The 21,584-nt window shown below is 41.1% G+C and overlaps 1 protein-coding gene across 2 annotated transcripts in view; it reads left to right on the top strand.

The window, feature by feature from the left end:
* The first annotated feature begins 24 nt into the window (after positions 1–24).
* LOC125007211 (filamin-B) overlaps positions 25–21,584 on the top strand; it is a 61,187-nt gene continuing 39,627 nt past the window's right edge. For both annotated transcript variants that reach the window (XM_047583881.1, XM_047583882.1), the window contains exon 1: positions 25–477. In XM_047583881.1, coding sequence (XP_047439837.1) covers positions 186–477 — 292 coding nt within the window. In that variant the 5' untranslated portion in view covers positions 25–185. The remainder of the gene's footprint in view (positions 478–21,584) is intronic.

The following is a 21,584-nucleotide window of genomic DNA, read 5'->3' on the forward strand; positions in this document are numbered from 1 at the left end:
CGAGCAACCTTTGAATGCAGCAGCACCCTCGGTCTCGGTGAGTTGCAGAGAAAAGTTCAAACCAAGTTGGAGCAGCCTGGAGGAAACACGGCGGGAGGACAGAGAGCACACTCACCGACCCGCACCATTAACAAAGAGTCCGAACAAAGTTTAGTATCGAGAGCCAGCGGGAAGAGCTGTAAAAGATGCCGGCTACAGAGAAGGACCTGGCCGAGGACGCTCCGTGGAAGAAGATCCAGCAGAACACCTTCACCCGCTGGATCAACGAGCACCTGAAGTGTGTCAACAAGCGGATCGGGGACCTGCAGTTGGACCTCGGGGACGGATTGAGGCTCATCGCCCTCCTGGAGGTCCTCAGCCACAAGAAGATGTACAGAAAGTACCACCCGAGGCCCAACTTCAGGCAGATGAAGCTGGAGAATGTGTCGGTGGCTCTGGAGTTCCTGGAAAAGGAGAGCATAAAGCTGGTCTCCATAGGTGAGTTATTGGCGGTCGGTCCATTCATTTCGTTTCCCCCCAGTTGTCCCAAAATGAGCTTATCTGTCAATATAGAGTCCACACACCACATACCAACTGGGAATACTAATAATATGCATCCCAGTGAAGTTGTCTCCCAGTTTCCCCAGTTTAAAGCCCCAACAGCCAATCTTTCTCTCGCTTAATCACGGACTTCATTTAATAATCCAGAGATTTAAGATTTAATTAATTTTCCCTTCAAGAATAGACCTCAAACTTCACAGCAATGAGTGGCTTCTGGATGAAACGGCTTCACTCTTTAATACGGCATACATGCAACACATAAAGCAACACATATTTGAAACAAAATTTCGCATTTTGTAAGGGGTTCACGCCTTTGCTACCGCCCACCTTGCTGCATCTCGTTTAGGTAGATGAGACCACATTTCTGAAAGTTAATGTTTTGTTAAAATAAGTTTATCTGTTACATATATATAAAGTTTACACTATAGATAGACTGGGAATACTGATGTGTTTTGTCCCAATGAAGTTTTTTCTCAGTTTATCCAGTTAATAGCATTAACCTCAACCGTTTTGTCTCGCTCTAAGCACGGACTTTATTCAATAATCTAGAGATTTAAAGTTGAATTGCTTTTCGATGCGAGCGCAGGCATCAAACCTCACTACAGTGAATATCTTCTTCGCGAAACACACCCACGCTTTAATTCGGCATGTATGTGACTCACACAGCGACAGTTGTTTAATATAAATTTCCATATTTTGTAAGGTGTTCACGCTGTCGCTACCAACCGCATGGCTGCAGCCTGTTAGATAGGTGAGACCAAAACAATGCAGATTGAAGCTTTCATTGCTTTTCCATGGGAGTGAAAATATCAAACTACACTAAACTACACTCATTGAGTAGCAAGAGTAGGCCTTCGTTGTTGAAAGTTCTTTGTTACCAGGTTTGTGTGCCTGTACTTGAAACACCTGAATCCAGCTATTGTGTACCTGAAGGCGTCTCAGGACTCATGAACCTCTAAAAGTCATTTAAAACATATCTTTCTTTCTCTTTCGTTTTTGTTAAAAGAGATGCAATGTCCTTTACATGATGTAAATGGATTAAAATTGTGCAAGTTGTTTTATTGTTTATTTAGTGTTTGGTGTAAACAGTTCATTGTAAATCTCTAATCTGACTGACCTCAATCAGGTTGAAGAAATGTTTTCCAGGTAAATGCTGCTACTGTACCCTGGAGAATTGAGGACATGGTTGACTGTGACCTCATCCTCAGTCTATCTGTTGTGTGATTCACGTCTTTATTCGCTCATAAAAAGATAAAAAGTGATATCATTGTCTCTGGTCTGTGGTTACCTGTGGGCTCGGCCAGGTGTCTGTCTGCCGACAGTCTGCGTCACATCCTCTTCCTCTGAGTCACTTAACTTTTAATAAAACAAAAAGTTTCTTCCAGAAGTCTGAATGTGTCACACTTCCGCTGCCAGTTCAGTGGGTTGGTGCGAAGGTTTTATTCTCCGTCAGCATTAGGCTGAATTCTCTGAATAGGAAAATAAAACCAACCGGTGAGACACTGAGGCTACCTGGTGACGGGAATGAACCGGGGTCGGGGAGCGTTCAGCGTTCAGCGACATAACACTGGTGGTGGAGATTTGATTTTCCACACTAGAAAGGAAATGACTGACGGGGTGGGACACACACACACAGACACTCGGACACAGATGTGTCTCTCTATCTTTGAAAGGACTTTCCATTGACATAATGCGTTCCCTATATCATGTTGATTGTATGCACGCTGCTGCTGGTGTTCAGATGCACAGATATAAGCCAGGGTCAAATGTGCCTCAGACCAGTCTCCATATATGGTCATATGTGGCTCCTCTTTATTAGGATATTTCATTGAAAAGTCCTTCACCTCGTCTTGAAGACATCTTGGAAAAGATCCAGTTTTGGTGACAGCAGGTATCATTAGCCCGTTAGATGCCTCACCTCCGTGACAGGCAGGAGGAGGAGGGAGCGTGGGAAGGAGAGGTTTGCTGCTGTCAGACAAAGAGATGTAACTCATCATCCTTTTCTACTAAATGTGTGTCGATACTTAACTGTGGTGTAAGGAAGGGGGGCCCCTTAAGGAGGCCCCCCGGCTTTTGTCTGTGACCCATACTGAAGTAGGCAGAGGAGCATTTTATGTGTCTTCGGAGACAGTTTAGATTTACTGTTTAAGCTTTTCGTAATGGTCCAGTGTTGCTCCCTTTTAGGGGTTGAGCCACTTTGGATTTTTTTTTAAAGACGACTTTTTAAAGTCGAACTCGACTGGTCGGTGACATAAAAACACGGCAGATAGTAACGCCTTGCAACAGTACAATCTATGTTCTTGACCTGAACACATTTATCAGTACACGGTTCGCTGCAGATATGTTTAGCCTGAACAAATCTCTGTGTGCAGCCGCTAAAGGTTTCATAACTTTGAACGGTGAAATTTACCAGCTAATTGTTGATGTGCCGCCTCCATCTCTCTGTTACCGCAGTACGTTTGTTAATTGACAGTCATTCAGAGGATTAGCAATGTTCCTCTGGCTATGCTGACTTTAGCGGATGTCTTTTCAGATGAGTGTGCATTGCAGTAGTAGTTTTGTTAGATGAACTGCTGCTGTAATGACCCACTGGGCTCCTCACCTGTCTTCTTGGAGGCGTCCATGTTGTCACTGCTGCTTGATTGTCGTCATGGCAAACAAGTGAAGTTGGCTTTTCTTGTACAACCCCTGCTGCCTTCACTGTCGGCTAGGAGAGATCCCAAATACGGGAAGCTGCATGTTCTCAGTCCATCGCAGATCTTTAACTTGACTTTTTACGAACTGAGTATGTGAAAAAGTGGAAACTCTTTCACTTGCTACCAGCTGTTCCCGTGTGTTTGGTGAATATGCGCAGCACATTAGCCCGAGCTGCGACCATGGCTGCACATGTGGTGAAGCTAACTCCTTGTCAGACCTCTAATTTAGATCGGAGCTGTTTCCATGGGAGTGAAATTAAATGATCTGGTTAGATGAGTTCACATCTAAACATCAATCACTGTGGAGCATTCAAATCTACTGCAAATAAAACCGAAGGAGGAGGAGAAGCGTAGGAAGGAGAGAGAAAGAAAAATACGTTGGTGGATGAGAATGAGGAGAAAAGGGAGGAGGAAGAGAATGAAAACAAGGAAGAGAAGAAATATTCCCCCCCCCATGTTTTCCTAGAAAATCTGAATTGATTGGGTACAAGGAACACGACCGAGATCTTTTCATACCCTTGCGTGCTCTGCATCTGATTGATAACGCCCTCTGATTGTTCCAGTCAGATTATTAATTGAATACTAGTCTGGTGAAGGTGAAAAGTGCAAAAAGTCATTGATTACGGTTCCATTAAGTATTTTTAACGTCTTCCTCTTGTTTGCTACTGGTTTGGAGGTTTTCGGGACGGATTATTAACCTTTAATGATTTAAAATTCGCCTTTTAAATGAAAATCAAATCAACAGAGTCATGATTAACGCCTTCATATTCGCCTTAAATAAAGTGAAAAAGTCGAGAGTTGCCTCAACGAAATCACCCCTGTGTGAAGTTCGTTCTGTGAGTACGAGATTGCAGAACCTTGTGTGTGTACGTGTGTGTTTGTGTGTACGTGTGTGTTTGTGTGTTCTCTTTACGGAACTGTCTGGACGTTGGCCAAGCGCGTTGCAGCCAGGTGCGTTGTATAAAAAGGGCGTTGGCCGTCCTCTTGTGTGGGTGTGTTGCATGAGTAGCGTGGAGATGGGTGTGTGTGTGTGTGTGTGTGTGTGTGTGTGTGTGTGTGTGTGTGTGTGCTGAAGTATTGAAACGAGGCGCTGATCAGTCTGAACAGAGCACCTCTCTGATTCTGTTTGCAGACGCATTAAACTCTTTGTGAGGTAGAGCTTCTCCTCCTGTTTGGACTCCACCAGCTCCTGAGAAAACTTATTTCTGCGGCCGCGCAGGTTGTTCAGCTTTCAATCACTCAGTAGTTCTGCACTATTTTTGTGCAGAGCCAATTAAATAATTCAAACTGTTTGGCCGCTAGATTTGCTACGCGGTCACACGTCAGACGCCGATCCGTCTGAAATCCGATCCGTCAGTGTTTATACCCCTGCATCATGGTCCTGCTCTTATAGAGACACTTCAGCATAGTTTTGCGTTGTTCCAGGGATCGAACCGCTAACTCTGATTCGTTTACAGCGTTTACTCTACCTACTGAGCCCCCCGCCCCCCCACAACGTGTCCTTCATGTGACATGACGTCCTTCTCGTTCAGGTAGATTCGGTTGAATACAAATGTAACGTGAGCCTGCCCTCTTAAAAGGCCGGTTGCTGCTTGTAGCTGCTGTCACACATCGGTGTGAGCGGCACTGAGAGGAACCATGAGAAAACGCTGAGAACAGGACTGACGGGATCTGTAGCTTTCAGCTGTGACTTAAATCTGACGGTGTGACCGCATTCTCCTCAAGACAAACTGAACAGACTAAATGAAGTTAGCTGCAAATATTATGAGCAGCTCAAACTGCAACCTAACTATAACCTAAACCTAGGTAACTATTGGTGTGTCTCTGTAGTGAGACTAGAATAGAATTCATCTTCATTGTACATCTCAGCAGACAGTGAAATTGCAGAGAGCATCTCTAAAAACTTAATATTATCCATTTTACGAGGGATGTCCTGATCAAGTGTTTTGGTTACCTTTCAGATCTTTAATTATTTAGTATCAGTCGATCTGAGTCCTGATACAATCTTCCTCCCTGGTGATTCATAAAAGTTTTTCTTGTTCTGCTAGATATGATGGATTCAGTCCAATAAATAGTTAATGTATTTCCTTTTTGTAAATCATGTTGATAGTACTGAACAATGATCTCCTATTGACTGACTGACTTCATTTTCCAGAGCAAAGTTCTCCCACACAGCCGACATGTTTAGTCACGTCTCCTTTGTTGTCTTCGTCTTTGTCTTTTTCTCCTGGAGTTTTTGGCAGCTGTCCATCCACCGCCAAAACAGAAGAAGACGCTACAGGGACGTGGGTTTGGTTCACGAATCCCAATTTTCGTAAACATTTCAGGGCATTAACATCGCAACGGTCCATCCACACATTAAGCCATTTTTTGCCCCTAGTGGACATTGAAGACTCTGGTTGCTAAGGTAACCAAACTGCACATTTCCCAGTGCAGACCAGATATTGCCGATGTGTGGATGGAGCACGCTCTTCTTCTGTTTAAAAAGACAGTCTTCTCTCAGCCTGGTGAATCTGGTGGTAGAAAATGGAGGAAGGTGTTGTCGCTAGTGGATGTTCCAGACTTTTGTAGCCTTACCGGTAACACTCTTGTTCAGTTCCCAACCCAATATGCAGAATATAAAAAAAAATATTGCCCCCCATAGCATCTGGGGTTAGATTAAACTTTAACCTTTGATGAGGTGCTGACCCTCAACCATTAACAATAATAATGGCACCAAAATTATTTTGATCAATTTTGTAATCACGATTATCATTCATTGTGTTTTGCAAAAAACACCTGTATTACTGTACTACTTTTAAACAAACAATATGTGAACAGTTTTCAGTGCAAAATTAAACTTAAAATAAGAATAAATGCTTAAGAATCTAGCAAAAAAAAAATAAAAAATACCCAAAAGTTTAAAAATGACCAAGGGCTAAAAGAATACATATGCTTTTAAAGAGTGAAATCACAAAGTGCAACCAATTGGCAAAATTACAGGTTATACAGAACAGGCAATAACATAATAACATTAGCCTTAGGCCTATAGGTTTTTGCCAAGACATACCAGCTTATCAACATTTTTTTTTTCACCACAGTACACCTCATCTCCTGCTACTGTACCTTCTTCTGACTGGCTTTTGGCAGTCCACCGAGTGAAGCTTGGCTGACTACTGGCAGACAAAGTGCCTGATTGGATAATGCAGCGGAGCCCGTATTTTAAATGTGAATATCGTCGACGATCAGGTTCATTTAATTGCAGCAGCCAAAATCGGGATTAAAATTCGATTAACTGTCCAGTTACCACATTTGTGACGTCATTGATGGGTTTTACTCTTCATCCTTTAAGCAAAATTTGCTGGTAGTGCGTCAGTAATAGATTATTTTTAGATGGTTCCATTAGTTTTAATTAGAATTTTAACATTTCCTTCCACCACTTGACGATGGATCAACTTCAAGCATCTGCTCGTTGTTGGTATCTAAATTTTTAGCTGATAGTTCTAGGCTCTCGCTTCTCATAGTTATCAACGAAATCATAGTATCATAAAGAAATATTTGTAATGTCAGGAAGTCTCAGTCAGTGAAGACAGATGGCAACACAACAGCATAACAACAAACAATGGTGATTCCTTCCTTATTGCAAAACCTGCCCTCATCAGTGAGTCCTGGCTTGATTTTTATTGGCATAGACAAGCGATAAAATCACCTTAGCGACAAATAAACATGTAAACAATGATAAACAGAGACCAACACGTCAGGTGGAGACAGCTGAGCAGCAAAGCCTTCAAACCAGGCTGAAACCAGACAACCGTCAGCTGTCACACTCCAATGAGGCGACCTGGCTGTTGTTGACACCCACCGCCATGGCAACGAGCGTCCGAAAGAGAGCGAAAACGATAGTGTGTGTTTGCAGAGTGTTAGTTAATGTGTCACAGAAACGAAGGGAGAGTCGGCAGCGAAAGAGACGTAAGACGACGTGATGTCAGGAATCCGGTGAACGAGCCGTCCAAGGGTTTGGCCACCAGCAACCTCATAGAAACCTGCCTGCATGACAAAAACTCTTGTTTTGTGTTGTTGTAAAAATACCTAATGAGTTTCACACAGCGAAGTTGATTGAAATTACGGGACATAAAATCTGTAACTCATATAAATAACATTTATACTAGACTTAGACAGACGTTAATGATCCATGAGGGAAGTTACTTGGTCACAGAAGCTTCGTTGCGCATAAAAGTAACACTGTTAAAAACCAAAGATAAATAAAATAAGAATAAAATAAAAGATAAATATTATCTAGAAAAAAAAATAAAATAAATGGTGTAATCAAAAAATTTACACAATAAGCATTATGAATAAATTTACAAAAGCAGTTGGCAAAACGGTTGTTTGGCCAGTTGCATAGCAACAGCGGCATGTGTCCTCCCGTAGACGCACTGTGATCCTTCTCATGACCCACTCCTTCTGGTCTCATCAAGCGCACACAGTCCATCCACTCTGTTGACAAAAACCTCACTTCCCCGTGAGTAGAGACGGCACAGCCGAACAGAACCACCTCCTCAGTTCCTCCACTTCCAACTCCGGCCTGGCATCCCCAGGCAACAACGAGCAATAACACAATAAGGATAACCCAAAAAGGTAAACATCACTTTCCAGCACTTAGGAGATTAGATTAAATACGATTTGGGGAATTTCCAAAACCACGTCCCTGTAGCATCAAAATGTCTTTTTCCGCGATTTAAGTGACGGTTAGCTAGCGTCAAAGCTGCCAACAAAGCCCAGAAGATGATCACGTGAATCCACATCTTCACTGTGTGGAAGACCTTTGCTCTGGAAAATGAAGTCATTCAGACAGCAGTGTGCATGTTTGGTGAGGTGGTAGTAGGAGGTCATCGTTCAGTGCTACCAACTTGATTCAACACCTACAAAGTTAATCACTCAGTTGAATGTATCAAAAACAGCAGAGGCCGAGCTGAAACGACAACAAACACTGAATGTTTAAAAGAAGAGCAAAGTGTTAGCTACCCCCTCCTCATTAACTCTGACAGAACTATTTATTGGACTGAATCCATCACATCTAGGAGAATACAAGGCAAGACAAGAAAAGCTCTTCTCAGCCTCAACGCAGGGAAAACGTATTTCATTTAGGTGGACTCTCAATATCTCCAGAAAAAGTATTACAGTCACTTTAGTCCTTTAATCCTTTAGAAAAACTCTTCTTGTTATTTCAAGTAGTCCATCAGCCGCCAACTGCAGAGAAAGTTGAGCAGGTTTGTCCTCTTTCTTGTTGGGCTAAATTAGATTATTTTTAGTAGGATTAAACGATTTGCCTCACAGTTTTTTTTTTCTCCACCTATGTCACCACAGAACTCTCCCTTTTATTGTTTTTTTTTATTTAGGCCAAGTACAACATCCTCTGATGTTTTTTCAGTCACTTTGTTCTCATCACGTGGTTAATACTTAGTCAGACACGAGCCTCTGTTTCTCCTGAATGAAGACGGTGAAAGCAGGCTCAGCTGAAACCGTTGCGGCGACAGTTCGTTCAGTTTCATCACAACAGAAAACAATCGGTATCAAGACAAAGAGAAAGACCTCACACAAACACAAACACGCACAGAGGCGTGATTGATAACGCCATGAGGAAACCGTCTCAAGGTCAGTCCAACGAAGTGAGGCACATTCCGCTTGTTGTCAGGGCAACCTTTGTAAACAGAGCCTGTGATTGGCTGGAGTCTCCTCCAGACGAAGTGTCACATAACACCCTTGGGGGTGCGTTCAGGTGCTGTGAGAAAGATGGGAGATAAGATGATGTGGTTAGCAGGTGAAGCAAAGGGGCTGTAGATAAGATGGGAATCACAATCTTAGTCGAGATGTATCTATGTTACGAGCAGGATAAACAGTCTTTGAGTTTGTTTCCCAGCATGTTTTTTTTTTAAGGAACTAGCCTTTGAAATCAATCAATCAACACATCAGAGTAATCAGAGTATCTGTGAATGAATCCAGACTTGTCAAGCTGGCTTAACCATTTTATTGTCTTCCTGTCGTCCATGCAACTTCTGTCCTGCCCGGACAGAAGTCCTCCAATTTCTCCTTAACTAATTACTATGTATCGTGCGCTTTATTTTCTGAATTCACAGGCAGTAGACCACATTTTAACCATAGACTGTATAAATATGGACAGTGTGTCCCCACTTCCTTGCATTCACCAAACTGTTGGTGCTCTTTTAAACTAAAACGAAACTTAAACAAAAAAATTACACTTGAATGTGAATCAGCATTATTTCAGCTATCTAAAATGACAGAAGCCGTCATTAAAAAAAAAAAAAAAAAAAAAAAAGTGTATTTTAGTTCCAACCGCTATTATGGAGCTTACAGCTATACTGTAGCCAGCCATCGGGGGGAGCTATACTTGCTTTGGCCTCACATTTTTTTTTTTTTTTTTTAGGAACTGCCTGTCTCTATCTTTATGGTGTTTATATCTAATCACGAGATACTATAATCATTCGAAATGGGTCAATATTGACATGAAGGTATACACATTAAATCTCTATGGTAGAGGTAGAAGACTGAGCATATGACCGTCTAAAGGGAATTAAATGGATGGAAGTGGAGTGTTAACATTTTTAAGGATTTCCTTGTAAAAGTTGCGTGTGCAGCCAAACAAAACCTCCATAGTTCCAAAAATTTGTTCGTCTTTTTTGATTTTTCTTCTTTCCTGAAGAGTAGTTTTGAAGTTCATTGTAATGTCTCTGGCCGTCACCATCTTGGCAGTACCTGTCTCCACCGAACTTGCTCTATAGACATATTTATTTCTGCTGTACATATGGACACTTTGACATGGAGGTCTATGGAGATTGACTCACTTTTGGAACCAGCCTCTAGTGGACATCAGTGGAACTGCATTTTGAAACACTTCCCATGTTGACTTTTGAAAATTGTTTCGGCTTTGAAGGTTGTTGAACATGAATCTCGTAACACGTCATCTGGTGCATGACTGCGCTCTTCTGTCAATCCCCACATGCCCACACAATTTGATTGGCCCGGCAGATCTTTGCTGGAACATAATCTAGACATCTATTCTTGGTGTTTCTATGCAGCCTTCAAGTTCCCACACCTTAGATTTCAGATGAGCTCAGAAAAACTGGACCTTTTCCATCCTGAGAATTAGGTTCATTTAAATAACATATTTTAAGTCGTGTGTTAGAAAAAGTTTGTTTCACACCGTATATTAAACTGGACTCCCAGTGTAGTGAAGAAAGAACTTAAGCAAAATAATACAATTAAGCTCATGAATCATTTTTGTTTCCTTCAGAAATCAGACCCTCAGAGGTTTTTCTCATGCACATTAGCTGCCAAGACTGTTTGAAACTCTTGCTTCATCAGTTTCAGCTCTTTAGTGTCAGAGCTCTGGCCTCTGCTCTCCTTAGTTTTTTCACTGCTACTGAAGCTCAACTGATCTGAGTCAGCTGGTAGAGGAACATAAACATGGGTCTTCCAGATGAGGTGGCCTCAGCCTGCTGTTTACTGCCTCCGAGGTGATCAGTGTTTCATCGCATCCTAATTGCTACCAGATCACAATACATGTTGGCCACAGTGAAATCCCAGCTAGACGAAGAGCAACTTGATTCACAGGCCCGAGTTTTTATTTTTATTTTTTTGAAGCTTTGGTTCTCCACAGTGACTGATGGGTTTGGAGGAATTAAAGGAGCGTGACTTGTGGCGTTGGAACAAAAAAACACATTTTTGGGGGCTAACAACAAAACTGCTTTCAGCTTGTAACTCGCACGTAAAGAAAGAGAGCTTGTGCTACATCGCCATAAAACCATCGGGTGTGACACAACGGCAACAGATTCCTTCCGTCCTCCTCTTGGTGGTATTTTGGTTTATTTGATTAGATGTTTCCGACTCTGGCTTCAGACTCTCAGAGGCCCTGTAAACTTCGAACCATGTAAACTACTTACATTATTCAGTGATGGTTTATTAACAATAATGAACTTGCAGTGGCTGAACTCCTGGACCAGAACATTATGCTATCGTAATGTTTAGTTGGCCAACAGAGTTACAAACTGGAAGAAGTCTCTGGTTCCGGTATTTATTTATTTTTTGCATAATTTGGTTAAATGATTTCCTCACTTTACTCTGTCTGTGACTTATATAATGACCTTAGTTCATATACTTCATGTAAGCTCTTGCATGTTTTGCAACTCTTGTAGAAAGATAGTTTTTATTGATCACATAGTGGGAACATTTACAATGTTACGGCAGCAGAGGTGTCAGGACGGTAACAAACAGGATCAGTACAATGAATTAACTAAGTGTAAAATTAAAAAAATAAATAAAAATTAAGTAATAAAATACTCCATATTAATCTCCTGAGACCCAAGCTTTTGTTTGCTTTGCGTTTTTAATTTCTCAGTCTAAATGAAGTCTGATTAACATCTTAATGAGAACAAAGAAACTGACACAAACGCAGCGACAGCAGATTTTGAGGATTTTCTCTTAATTCCTCCACGGTATTTGGGATTAGTAGGTCCTAAGAAGTATAAAAACTAAGCATCATCTTTCAACAGGAAGTAATCGTTTTTGAAAAAAACAAAAAAACAATCTCCTTGTATGTGGACACTGGGATTATTTCATTATTTATATTATGATGAAGTCACCAAGGTGTGAACTGTTTATTTTAATACCTGTACATGGCTGAGCAAAACTAGAATTTGCGAACAGTGAAGTCCCAACGTCCTCAAACGAGTGCTTGGTAGCAAGGTTGTAGCTCGTTGCTGTTGCTGAAATTTGTTCAATATGTGGGTTGTATCAAACTAGAAATGTTAATAAGCATAAATAAATTGGTTTCAGTCGTAGAATTTGATGGGGTTTGTCTTGTGATCCGTGTGATCCGTATCGTCCGTAGAATGAATCCAATGAAATGCCATGCCATATTTTTACCGACTAGTGTATTGATCCTTATTACCACTAGATGACAGACTAAAGCGTCCACTGACATGGACAACGGGTTTAAATGGCGTAGAATAAACTACAATAAAACCTAAAACTTAATGTCCCCATATGAGGACGCAGGGTCTCAGGAGGTTAAGCAGAACAATATCTAAAGTACTACTTTTTTGGTTTTATCTAAAACAAAAAACTAATATTTTCAAACATAGTTGGTCATTTCTAGTCTTGTTGATTAAACTGGGACAGTTTCATGACCTGAGATGACCTGATAACATTCTGTATTCATATCACACACACACCAAGCGCCAGCCTTATCCTGAAAACAACCCAAAATGACAAAACAACCTAAGACATGTCATTCCTTCGCAAAAAACCTCATTCAGGTGTGACTGACCCAGAAAGCTGCACTCAGTCTGAGGACTCCCAACGACTTCGACTGGACATTCCCTCAAAGCATTAAGTTTGATCTGGAAGCTATTTAGGGTATACGTAGAAATAAAAGGTTTGTGTTGTTTACCTCTGCTGTCGGCGTCCCTCCCCACGCTAATGTGTTTGAGACACAGGCCTCAGTGTTGCTGCAAAAAAGGGTAACACGAGAGAGGATATAGCCTTACACACAAGCACACACACCTCCGCTCTGCAGAGAAGGCTCCATTGTTGGTCCAAATGCTGCAGCTTTTTGTGGGTTTTTCCAGTGTGGTGGAAGGTTCTCAGTCATCCAGGTTGTGGTTTATCAAAAAAACTAAACGAGAGCAACTGGACTTGTAGGGTTTCTCCAAGATACCCTGCAAGTTCTTTATAGTTAGAGGAGCAAATGTCACCTGAAATCCATGTTCTAAATGATTTTCATTCAACATGTCTCTCCGTTGGGAAGTGATTATGCTCCAGCTGAATCTTTTGAACCAATCGAATCATTTGAACGGGGCTTTATGTAGTGACCGACAGAAGAGCAACAGTGACATAGTCACACATGTCATCTGAACACTGTGGAGTTGAATCAGACAAAACGGCTGACGTCTCAGAAGCGAGATGTTTAGATTGTGCCATCACATCTGTTTGAAAATGAAAATGATTTAAATGAAATGAGGATGAACCCATTTGTTGAGAAACATACGTTGCATAATTAATTGCTCTGAGTGGTTGTCAGACTATCCCGGCGGTGGATGACTACATGACTGTCCCACTTGAAAGTTATTTATTTTCTATATAGTGGCTGAAACGCACCCCTTAATGAAATCCAGATGGCGTGGTCCCAGACTCACATTCTCATAGCTGGCTACGCTACACTAAGTCTCCATCACTGTCGTAGCAATTTAGAGAATAGTACCCAAATAAAGCTGGGGTGAAGAGTGTTAGCTCCATGCTAACATGTTAGCATGACCAATGGAGCCGCACATATTGGGAATAACCCAAAAGCGTCCTTTTATGAATTAGCTTAGCACAAAGCCTGCCAACAAACTTTGCCCAAAAACTAGATAAAAGAAGACGTGTGTTAGCTGTGGCTTCTTGGTGTCAGTGTAATTTGTATTGATTTAACGAATGAGACATTAGTCGTGCTGTGTAGAACAAGGCTTGGTGCTTCCTCCTGTTTCTCACATCGTTAGAGCTGCTGATAACCTGATGACTCATTACATATGTATTAGTCACCTCTTATAGGGCCAGTACATGTGAATGATATAGAAGTACGATTAGAGCTGATTTAGTTATTCTTATTATTTAGTTATTGCTGTGTCAATGGACGAGGCTTGTGATGCGAGACGAGTACAATAGAGTCGGATGGAAAATAGTTTTGTGCTTCAACACACCTGGGGGGCGTGGGGGTAGAAGAACATGTGTTTGTCTGTCTGTCGCTACCAGCCATCCTGTTGTCTCATGTTCATGAAGCCCAATTGTTGTCATTGTGAATTGGTGCTGAGCTGTCTTTGATGTCAGGGATGTAATAACACAGATACCTCTGTTGTCTGGACGTAGAGGCCGCAGACATGACGCAGGGTTCAGGACGTTCACTGTTCACTAAATACTTTGCTAGTGACGATGATCAGACTGACAGGAAGCTGATGGAGACAAATCCAACGCACACTAAAGCCCTATTGAGAAGTTGGGTTTAATTAAATGGTTGACAGTTTAATTTAGGGGTTTGGGGATTTTGTGTGTTTGTCTGATCCTTACTAAACTGAGGTTAAAACGGTGGAATCCATTATGTCACGTGGTGTCCTCACGGGGGTAGAAGTGCAGACATGTGTGGTTGCGGTGGTTTATGAGGATTGTTGGGTGATAATCACGGCGGTGAACCTCCTGCAGCCTGGCTCGGTTACAAACGTCTCAAACTCTGCTCCCAGTTAGTCCTCTTTTCATCTCTCGCTTCTCTTTTGTTCTCTTTGGTTTCAGACCTAAATACTTTTTCTGGCTCTGACAGAACATATTTGTAGAAAGACAAAACGACCTGGAAGACTAAACCAACCTCTAGTCTGTATTAAAACTTCAGCCAACAGTTGTTTTCTGTATTCATCATTTAACCTATTAGTAAATACATTATGTTCAAGCCAAAAGATACTTATTAATATAACTTCAGAGCCAACTTGCTGATGTATTGACTTTTATTTACTGTAATGAACTTATTATCACGCTTTATTTTAACCTGTTGTAGCCAGACTTCACTCAAGTCCGAATGTGAGTCTGGTAACATGTGGTGTGTCATTAAGGGTGAGTTTCAATCAATACAGAGAGATATTCTGCATTTCACGGTAGAATAAAATGTTCATCTTGAGTGAAGTATTTCCACACATTTGATGAACCGCTGCTAGTTTGATACAATGACCCACTGGGCTCCTCACATGTCTTCTTGGTGGCGTCCCTGTTGTTATTGTCACGTGATCAGTGACTAGTCGTCATGGCGTCTTTGATTGGTCCGGCAGATCTTTGATTGGTTTCTGAATGGATTCACTCCAAACCCTAATTTCTTCACTAAATTTCTGTGGTTGTGGGAACTTCCTGGTGGCTTCCAGGCTAATCGTTGTTAGACATTTAAAACCTTTGTTTGTATTCTGGCTTTTCCTTCAGTCTTTTTATTTTATTTTGTTCCACTTGATATTGTTTCCGCCGTCCTGAAAGTCTAGAAGTGGTTGTTCTTAAGTTAAGTGTCCTGATTTGACCAGATAGTTTCACTCCAGGGTTCTTTGACTCTCTCCGTCATGGCCCCCCCTACAGCCTCCTCTTCACCCTCTTCCTCCACACATGGTAGCTCCGGTCGTGGTGACATCATAGTGAACCGGCAGGGTGAGGTCATGCTAAACGCTGCAGTGTGTTTGTCAGTGTGTGTCCTGTTTATGCATGCAGTTGTCATGCCAGATGTTTGTGTGTTAATGACAGGGCAGCGCTGTGCTGGTTACTCTTTGTTCAGACCCATTTCAGCTCCGTTGTTTTTTTCACTGCTGTGTTATATTTGGTTCTCCTTCCTGGTTGCAGCTGAGGCCGTGTTCTGATGATAGTTAAGTCTGACAAAGCGCTTTTCAGTGGCGGGTTCAAATCATTTCTTGGCCATTAAAGCTCTACTACATGTGTCCACCTCTGAAATCATTGTCAGAGCTGTGGGAACTCCTGATGAGTCTCAGCCTCTGGTCCTCTGACTGTTTCTTGTTAAGTTACACTCAGACTTCAGGAGTTTTGTGTCAATTTGTTCCACATTTGCTCCCACCTCCCCCCAACACCACCACCACCACCACCCTCCCAGCAGAGAAATCTGGTCCAGACATCAGTCGGTGCCGAGGTTTTCTCAGATTATTTAGTAATGTGAGGTGTTTCAGGAGCAAACCTCCTATCTCACCTGCTGACATATATATATTTTTGCACTGCAGAGTTTTATGAATTTACAAGTTCTTCATCTGTTTCCTCTTCTTTGTCTTGTAGCTGTTTATGTGTTCTTTCATTTCCTCTTTGTCTTCCATCTTTTCATTATCTTTTTCTCATCTTCTCCATCTTCTTGTTCTTTGTCTTCTTCTATTTATGGATTCATTTTGTCTTCTTCATCTTGTTCTTTGTCTTTTTTCTTCTTCATTGTCACCTTTGTTCTTTATTGTCATCCTTGTCCTTTGTTGTCTTCTTTGTCATTGTCCTGCTCTTTGTTGTCCTCAGCTTGTCCTGTGCATTTTTTGTCTTCTTCTTAATGTTGTTCTTTATCATCTTCTCCTTCTTTGTCTTCCTCTCGCAGGTATATTATTGCTGAACACCAGACAGTAGCGCTGATCAGTTCACAAAGTTGTCGCCAAAGTCTCTGTTTAATTGGTTTCCCTGTGAAATCACATGTAGTGGTGCCTTCCCTGGTAGTTTGTCTTCCTGTAGTTTGTGTTTTGCTTTTATTTTCAAAGGTTGTTGTGTGCTCATGTTTGAGATCAGAGAACATATTACCTAAGATATTAAAGTTTGCAAATTAATTTCAAAATCATTTAGGAGTTTAAAACTTCCGCAGTCTGAGCCCAGCTTTGGTAAAACTCTCTGAGAAGGTTTGCTCTGTCTTTTGATCTTTCTCCCTCCCTCTTCATCTCTGCAGCTGTTTGTGTCCGACCAAAACCAGATTAAAGACAGAATACCGCTCACCCCTCATTACCAGAATCAAAGACATTAAAAGCCTCTTGCCGTCTTCCCCTTCTGTCTGTAATCTGGATTTTTCTTTTGGTTGGGATCGGCCCCTCTGAGCTCCTGGTGCATGACTCATGTGACTCTTATTAAGCGGCTCCGTTACTGCAGCAGTGCATCAGGCGGTGATGTCATCAGTGGGTGCCACGGCTCGGGAGTGCTGACGTAAAGTTTAACAGTTCAAAAGATGGACCTCAAAATTTTCTGGAAAAATGGGAGCACGAGTGATAGCTCCATGCTAAAAGGCCAGCATGGCGAATAGAGCAACATCATTGGAAAATAAGCCATAAGTAATCTTTATAAATGAGCTTAGAAAGTTCTTCTACATAGCAGACATGTTTGGTCTTGCGATTTTGATTCCTCTTCTTCTTCTGGGATTTTTGGCAGCTTTGAAGACCTATTAAAGGGCGCCTAGCTACCTCACTATTAAAACAGAAGAAGTAGTTTTAAATCTACAAAGCAGACATTAAACAAATGACTACAAAAGATACGAGGATTTAAAAAAATCCCTGGATTGACTCAATACCGATTGGGACATACCTTGTTTTAGGCAGCCATTAGCCAAAAACCAAAACATTTCCTTTTTATTATCATGTGATAAAAACGTTAAAACTTTTTTTTATCTTTATCTATGCCATATCCAAAAAAGGTTAAAGAAAAGCAACTGGACTTGTAGAGCTTCTTGAAGACGTTTCACCATTCATCTAAGTAGCTTCTTCAGTTCTAAATTAAACAAAAGCACTTGTAAGATTGCAACACTGATTTCGAAAACACTTCCATGGGCCAAACCTTGACACTGACGTGAATGGTGCTCGTCATCGCTGCCAACATGAGATTAATGTCTTGCCTCAGAGGAATGATCTCATACACCTGAACGTGTCTGTGTTTGCACGGTGTGTATTTTTTTTTTTTTTTTTTTTGGTTGGTGTGTGTTGAGTGAATGACGTGTTAATAACTGACAAGACAGAAGTTTGAAGAAGCTTCCAGCTGAATGTGTCTTTATGATTTAGTTTGTTGTTTAAAGTGTGTGTGTGTGTGTGTGTGGGTCTGTGGCTTTTGTTCCTCAGTCACCGTCTATTGGGTGGGTGGGGGGGATTTGGGGGCTGTTGGTTATGATCTCACCCCTGAGGAATGTGTGTGTACCATGGGTCGAACAACACACACAGGCATATAATCACACATGGTAGCTCCATATCCTGTTTACCACTGCAGGTACCTCCTATACATCTTTTAAAGGGCATTTCCACCCAAACTTCACTTTCTCCATCAGACATTGTTTTACAGCTCTTGTAAATGGGATTTTTACAGCATTTTATGACCTTGTTTGGTGGATGTGTTTGTGAAGAAAAACAGGAAGTAATGGGGTGAGGGTATGACATGCAGAGAAGGGTGCGGGCCAGAATCAAATCTGTGTCACTGCAGTGATGGGCTGCAGTATCGGGGGCACCCCAGCTCACATCTACATTTGTCTTGTTCTCTCACTGAATTCCTAATTATGATTTAATGAAATGGCTTATAACATAATTGTGACGATGTATTTTCTTTACAGTGGATTTATTACTTTTAAGCAAATCTGCTGCTCAGCCTTTCAATATCGTTTGCATGAGTGTACAAGTTCTGAGCCTAATAAATATGCATTTGGTAAGTGTAAACACAAATGTTGAGTCTGTGACTTCATAAATGAGGGGTTCAAACCTACAAGTACTTCCTTTAATGCAAATAATAAAACAAGAAATGTCAGGTAAGCCAATAATGTAAGGATTCCCGTCATTCACAATGTTGAATGACGTTTAGATGAATCAATAATGAATAACTGAAGATGTGGCATCTGTAAATGTGTTGGACGAAGAAGGTTGCATTCGTAAGTGTAAGGATCTGCCTCAGGCGTCAACTGTTCTGTTCTTTACAGCAGTAAATTATTAGGTAGGAAGCTAAACATGTGTGTCGTCATGCTAAGGAACATCTGCTGTTACGAGCACAGTTGTGATGTTCAACTTTGAGGGCAAAATATGTACCCAGATGAAGAGACAAATCAAATAAAGAGTCATAAAACAAATCCCGATGAAGCAGAAGCAGAGACACAGTGTTGCTTTGAGGAAAATTGGTAAAGAGCAACTTCTGCAATGTCACACATATAGTACCAATAAATGGTCAAATTAAATCCTTTTAAATTCTGAAATATATATTTAAATAACCATCCATTCTGAATGAATTGGATAGGGCTTAACTGTGTTGTGTAATTTGTGGAGTTCCACAAGGTTCCATCCTGGGTTCTCCCAATTTTGTAAATTTTAGATTATTTTAATTGCTTTCTTTTCTTTCTTTCTGTAAGTTAAATACTCTCAGACTTGTTAAAGGTTAGCTAGTTGGTCGGGTAAGGAAGTTTAGCTTGTACAGTCACTAAATAATGAGTCTCATCACAAACACATGAAATCATTACGTATATTACATTTATATTGCATGTCCCACAATATCAATCAATATAGAACTCTATTGCCAAAGTGGTTCTACGTGTCAGATGTATCAAATTTTATTTCATCAGATTGGACTTAAACATGTTGTGAAACTTGAACTGAAATGGTGGAGTTCCTCAGGGTTCTATCCCAGGCTTCATTTTGTTCTCCCCAAGTTTTAGTATATTTGATTTGCCTTCTTTTCCTTTTTCTCTTCCTTTTTTTCTTGTTCCCATGTGTAAGTTAAGTAGTTGGATGGCAGAATGTTTTTGAGCAAATGGTTTTATCAGATTTGGCCTATAATATATATATAAATATGTTGGACTGAACTTGTGGAGTCCCTCAGGGTTCCATCCTGGGCCTTATTACATTTTCCCTTTCTTGAAAGTTTAAAATATTTGAGCTGCTTTCTCTTTCTTTCCTTCTTCCTGTCTGAGGTAGTGCACCATTTGACTTATTATGGGTCAGTTAGTAGGTTTTTCACTTTAGCTTGGGATCACACAGGCCAGGTATTTTTGGAGTCTGCTGCAGACTCATTATGTAACTTCCTGTACCAGTGAGGGTGTGCCACGCTGATAAGAGAGGCATTTTGTTCCAACCCAATTCACCTTTGCACACACACAGTTTAGCTCAATCACTCACTCACCCACCCACCCACCCACTCACCCACTCACCCACTCACCCACTCACATTCTCACTCACTCACATCCTCACTTTCTCATTTTCTCCTCAAACATTCACTCTTTCTTTGTGTCTCTTTCTCTCTCTTAATGCAAACTTAAACCCTCTCAGCACTCACTCCGCCATTAGCGTCCTTGTTGTCTCTCTGTTGTGGTGTCTCCATAGTAACAGGTCAACGAATCAGCAGGTATCGGCAAGACTCGCGGCCTAGATCCGGGCTGCATTAATCAGGGAGCTTTTGTGAATGGAGCTGTGGACAAATAAATCTGTGAATGAGTGAGGAGGTGCATCTCACACTCTGCATTTTCTTGATCGAATCCTTACAATTGCCTACAATGTTTCCCTGGTGCAAGCTAAAACCTAAAACGAGATTACCTACAACTTAATGCATCCCAAATTAGATGACATGCTCATGGAATTAACATTATTGACAGTTTACCTGTTAATAGTAATGATTGGAAGGGAAGCTGCCAATGTTTTTGTGAGCTTGGTGAGCTCAAGTAAAATCAGGACTCTTAAACCTGCATGACTGTATTTGACAAGTAATTTCCTTGACGACATGGAGCAAGTATTTGGGTGTACCTGCCCAGGTGTGTGTGCAAGCTCCTAAAGTTGAGTATTTGTGGCTGTTTTCTTTGGACCAAACCAAGAACATCACTTCAAATAACAGAGATACCCTTGTATTGAACATTAGCTGAAGAGCTGAGTCTTTGTTTGGAAGATAACCATTGGTACAGATTGCAAAGAGCAGACATGCCAGTGGAAAAATGATGAGTATGGAATGAACAGATCAGAGTGTAATATGCGGGAGTAATGCAGCAGATTATTAGAGCAGTTAAAACCCTCTGTAACTCACTCACACAAACAAAGCGTTAACTCTGGAGCTGGATGTAGCTAGATGCCATAAATACCGTCTTTTGTTGTTGTTGTTTTGCTTCTATTCAGTCTCTCTCTTACTCTTGACCTTTATGTGGCTTAATAGGCCACCATGGCGATAGCCTCGTTAATCACAGAACAGTATCAGCCAAAGAGCACAAACACCGTCCAAAAATAGTGTTTATATTATAAGTAAGTTTTATCCCCCCAAAAAGACATAATACTTGAAAAGGTCAAAGATTAGAAGTTCAGCCAAGCTACATATCTGAAATGTTTCACAGTGACTTCCAGGATTTTTGTCAGGGCCCACAAACTTAATACACGCTGGTTACATATTCATGGATAGCTTTTCTTCAAAGCGATCAATTATCCCCATCAGAGATTGACAGTGCACATGGATGGCTAAATAAAATGATCTATAGTGAATGATGTTTTTGGATACAGGCATACATCTGATCAGAAGTTTATTGACAAAGTGATTCTGTTGCTGTGGACAATCAAACATTTATCAAATCAGTGACCTGAACTTGTGGAGTCCCTCAGGGTTTCATCCTAGGATTTTTTATTTCTCCTCCTCGAATTGTTTCAGTAGAAGTAGATGACCAAGATGCTGCTGTCCACATGAATTCATTCATCTTTTCAAAAGGACTGTTATTTTTTCTAGCCCCTGTAGATAAATTTCTGTCCCTCGTTTTATCCACCCCATTCTGGTTGAGGTGGTCACATAAGGAAGTTTTATTCAGATTATTGTGAGGGTACTAGAGTTCATTTAAAC

The sequence above is a fragment of the Mugil cephalus genome, chromosome 4 (assembly GCF_022458985.1).
Source record: "Mugil cephalus isolate CIBA_MC_2020 chromosome 4, CIBA_Mcephalus_1.1, whole genome shotgun sequence".
In the NCBI taxonomy this organism is placed as follows: domain Eukaryota; kingdom Metazoa; phylum Chordata; class Actinopteri; order Mugiliformes; family Mugilidae; genus Mugil; species Mugil cephalus.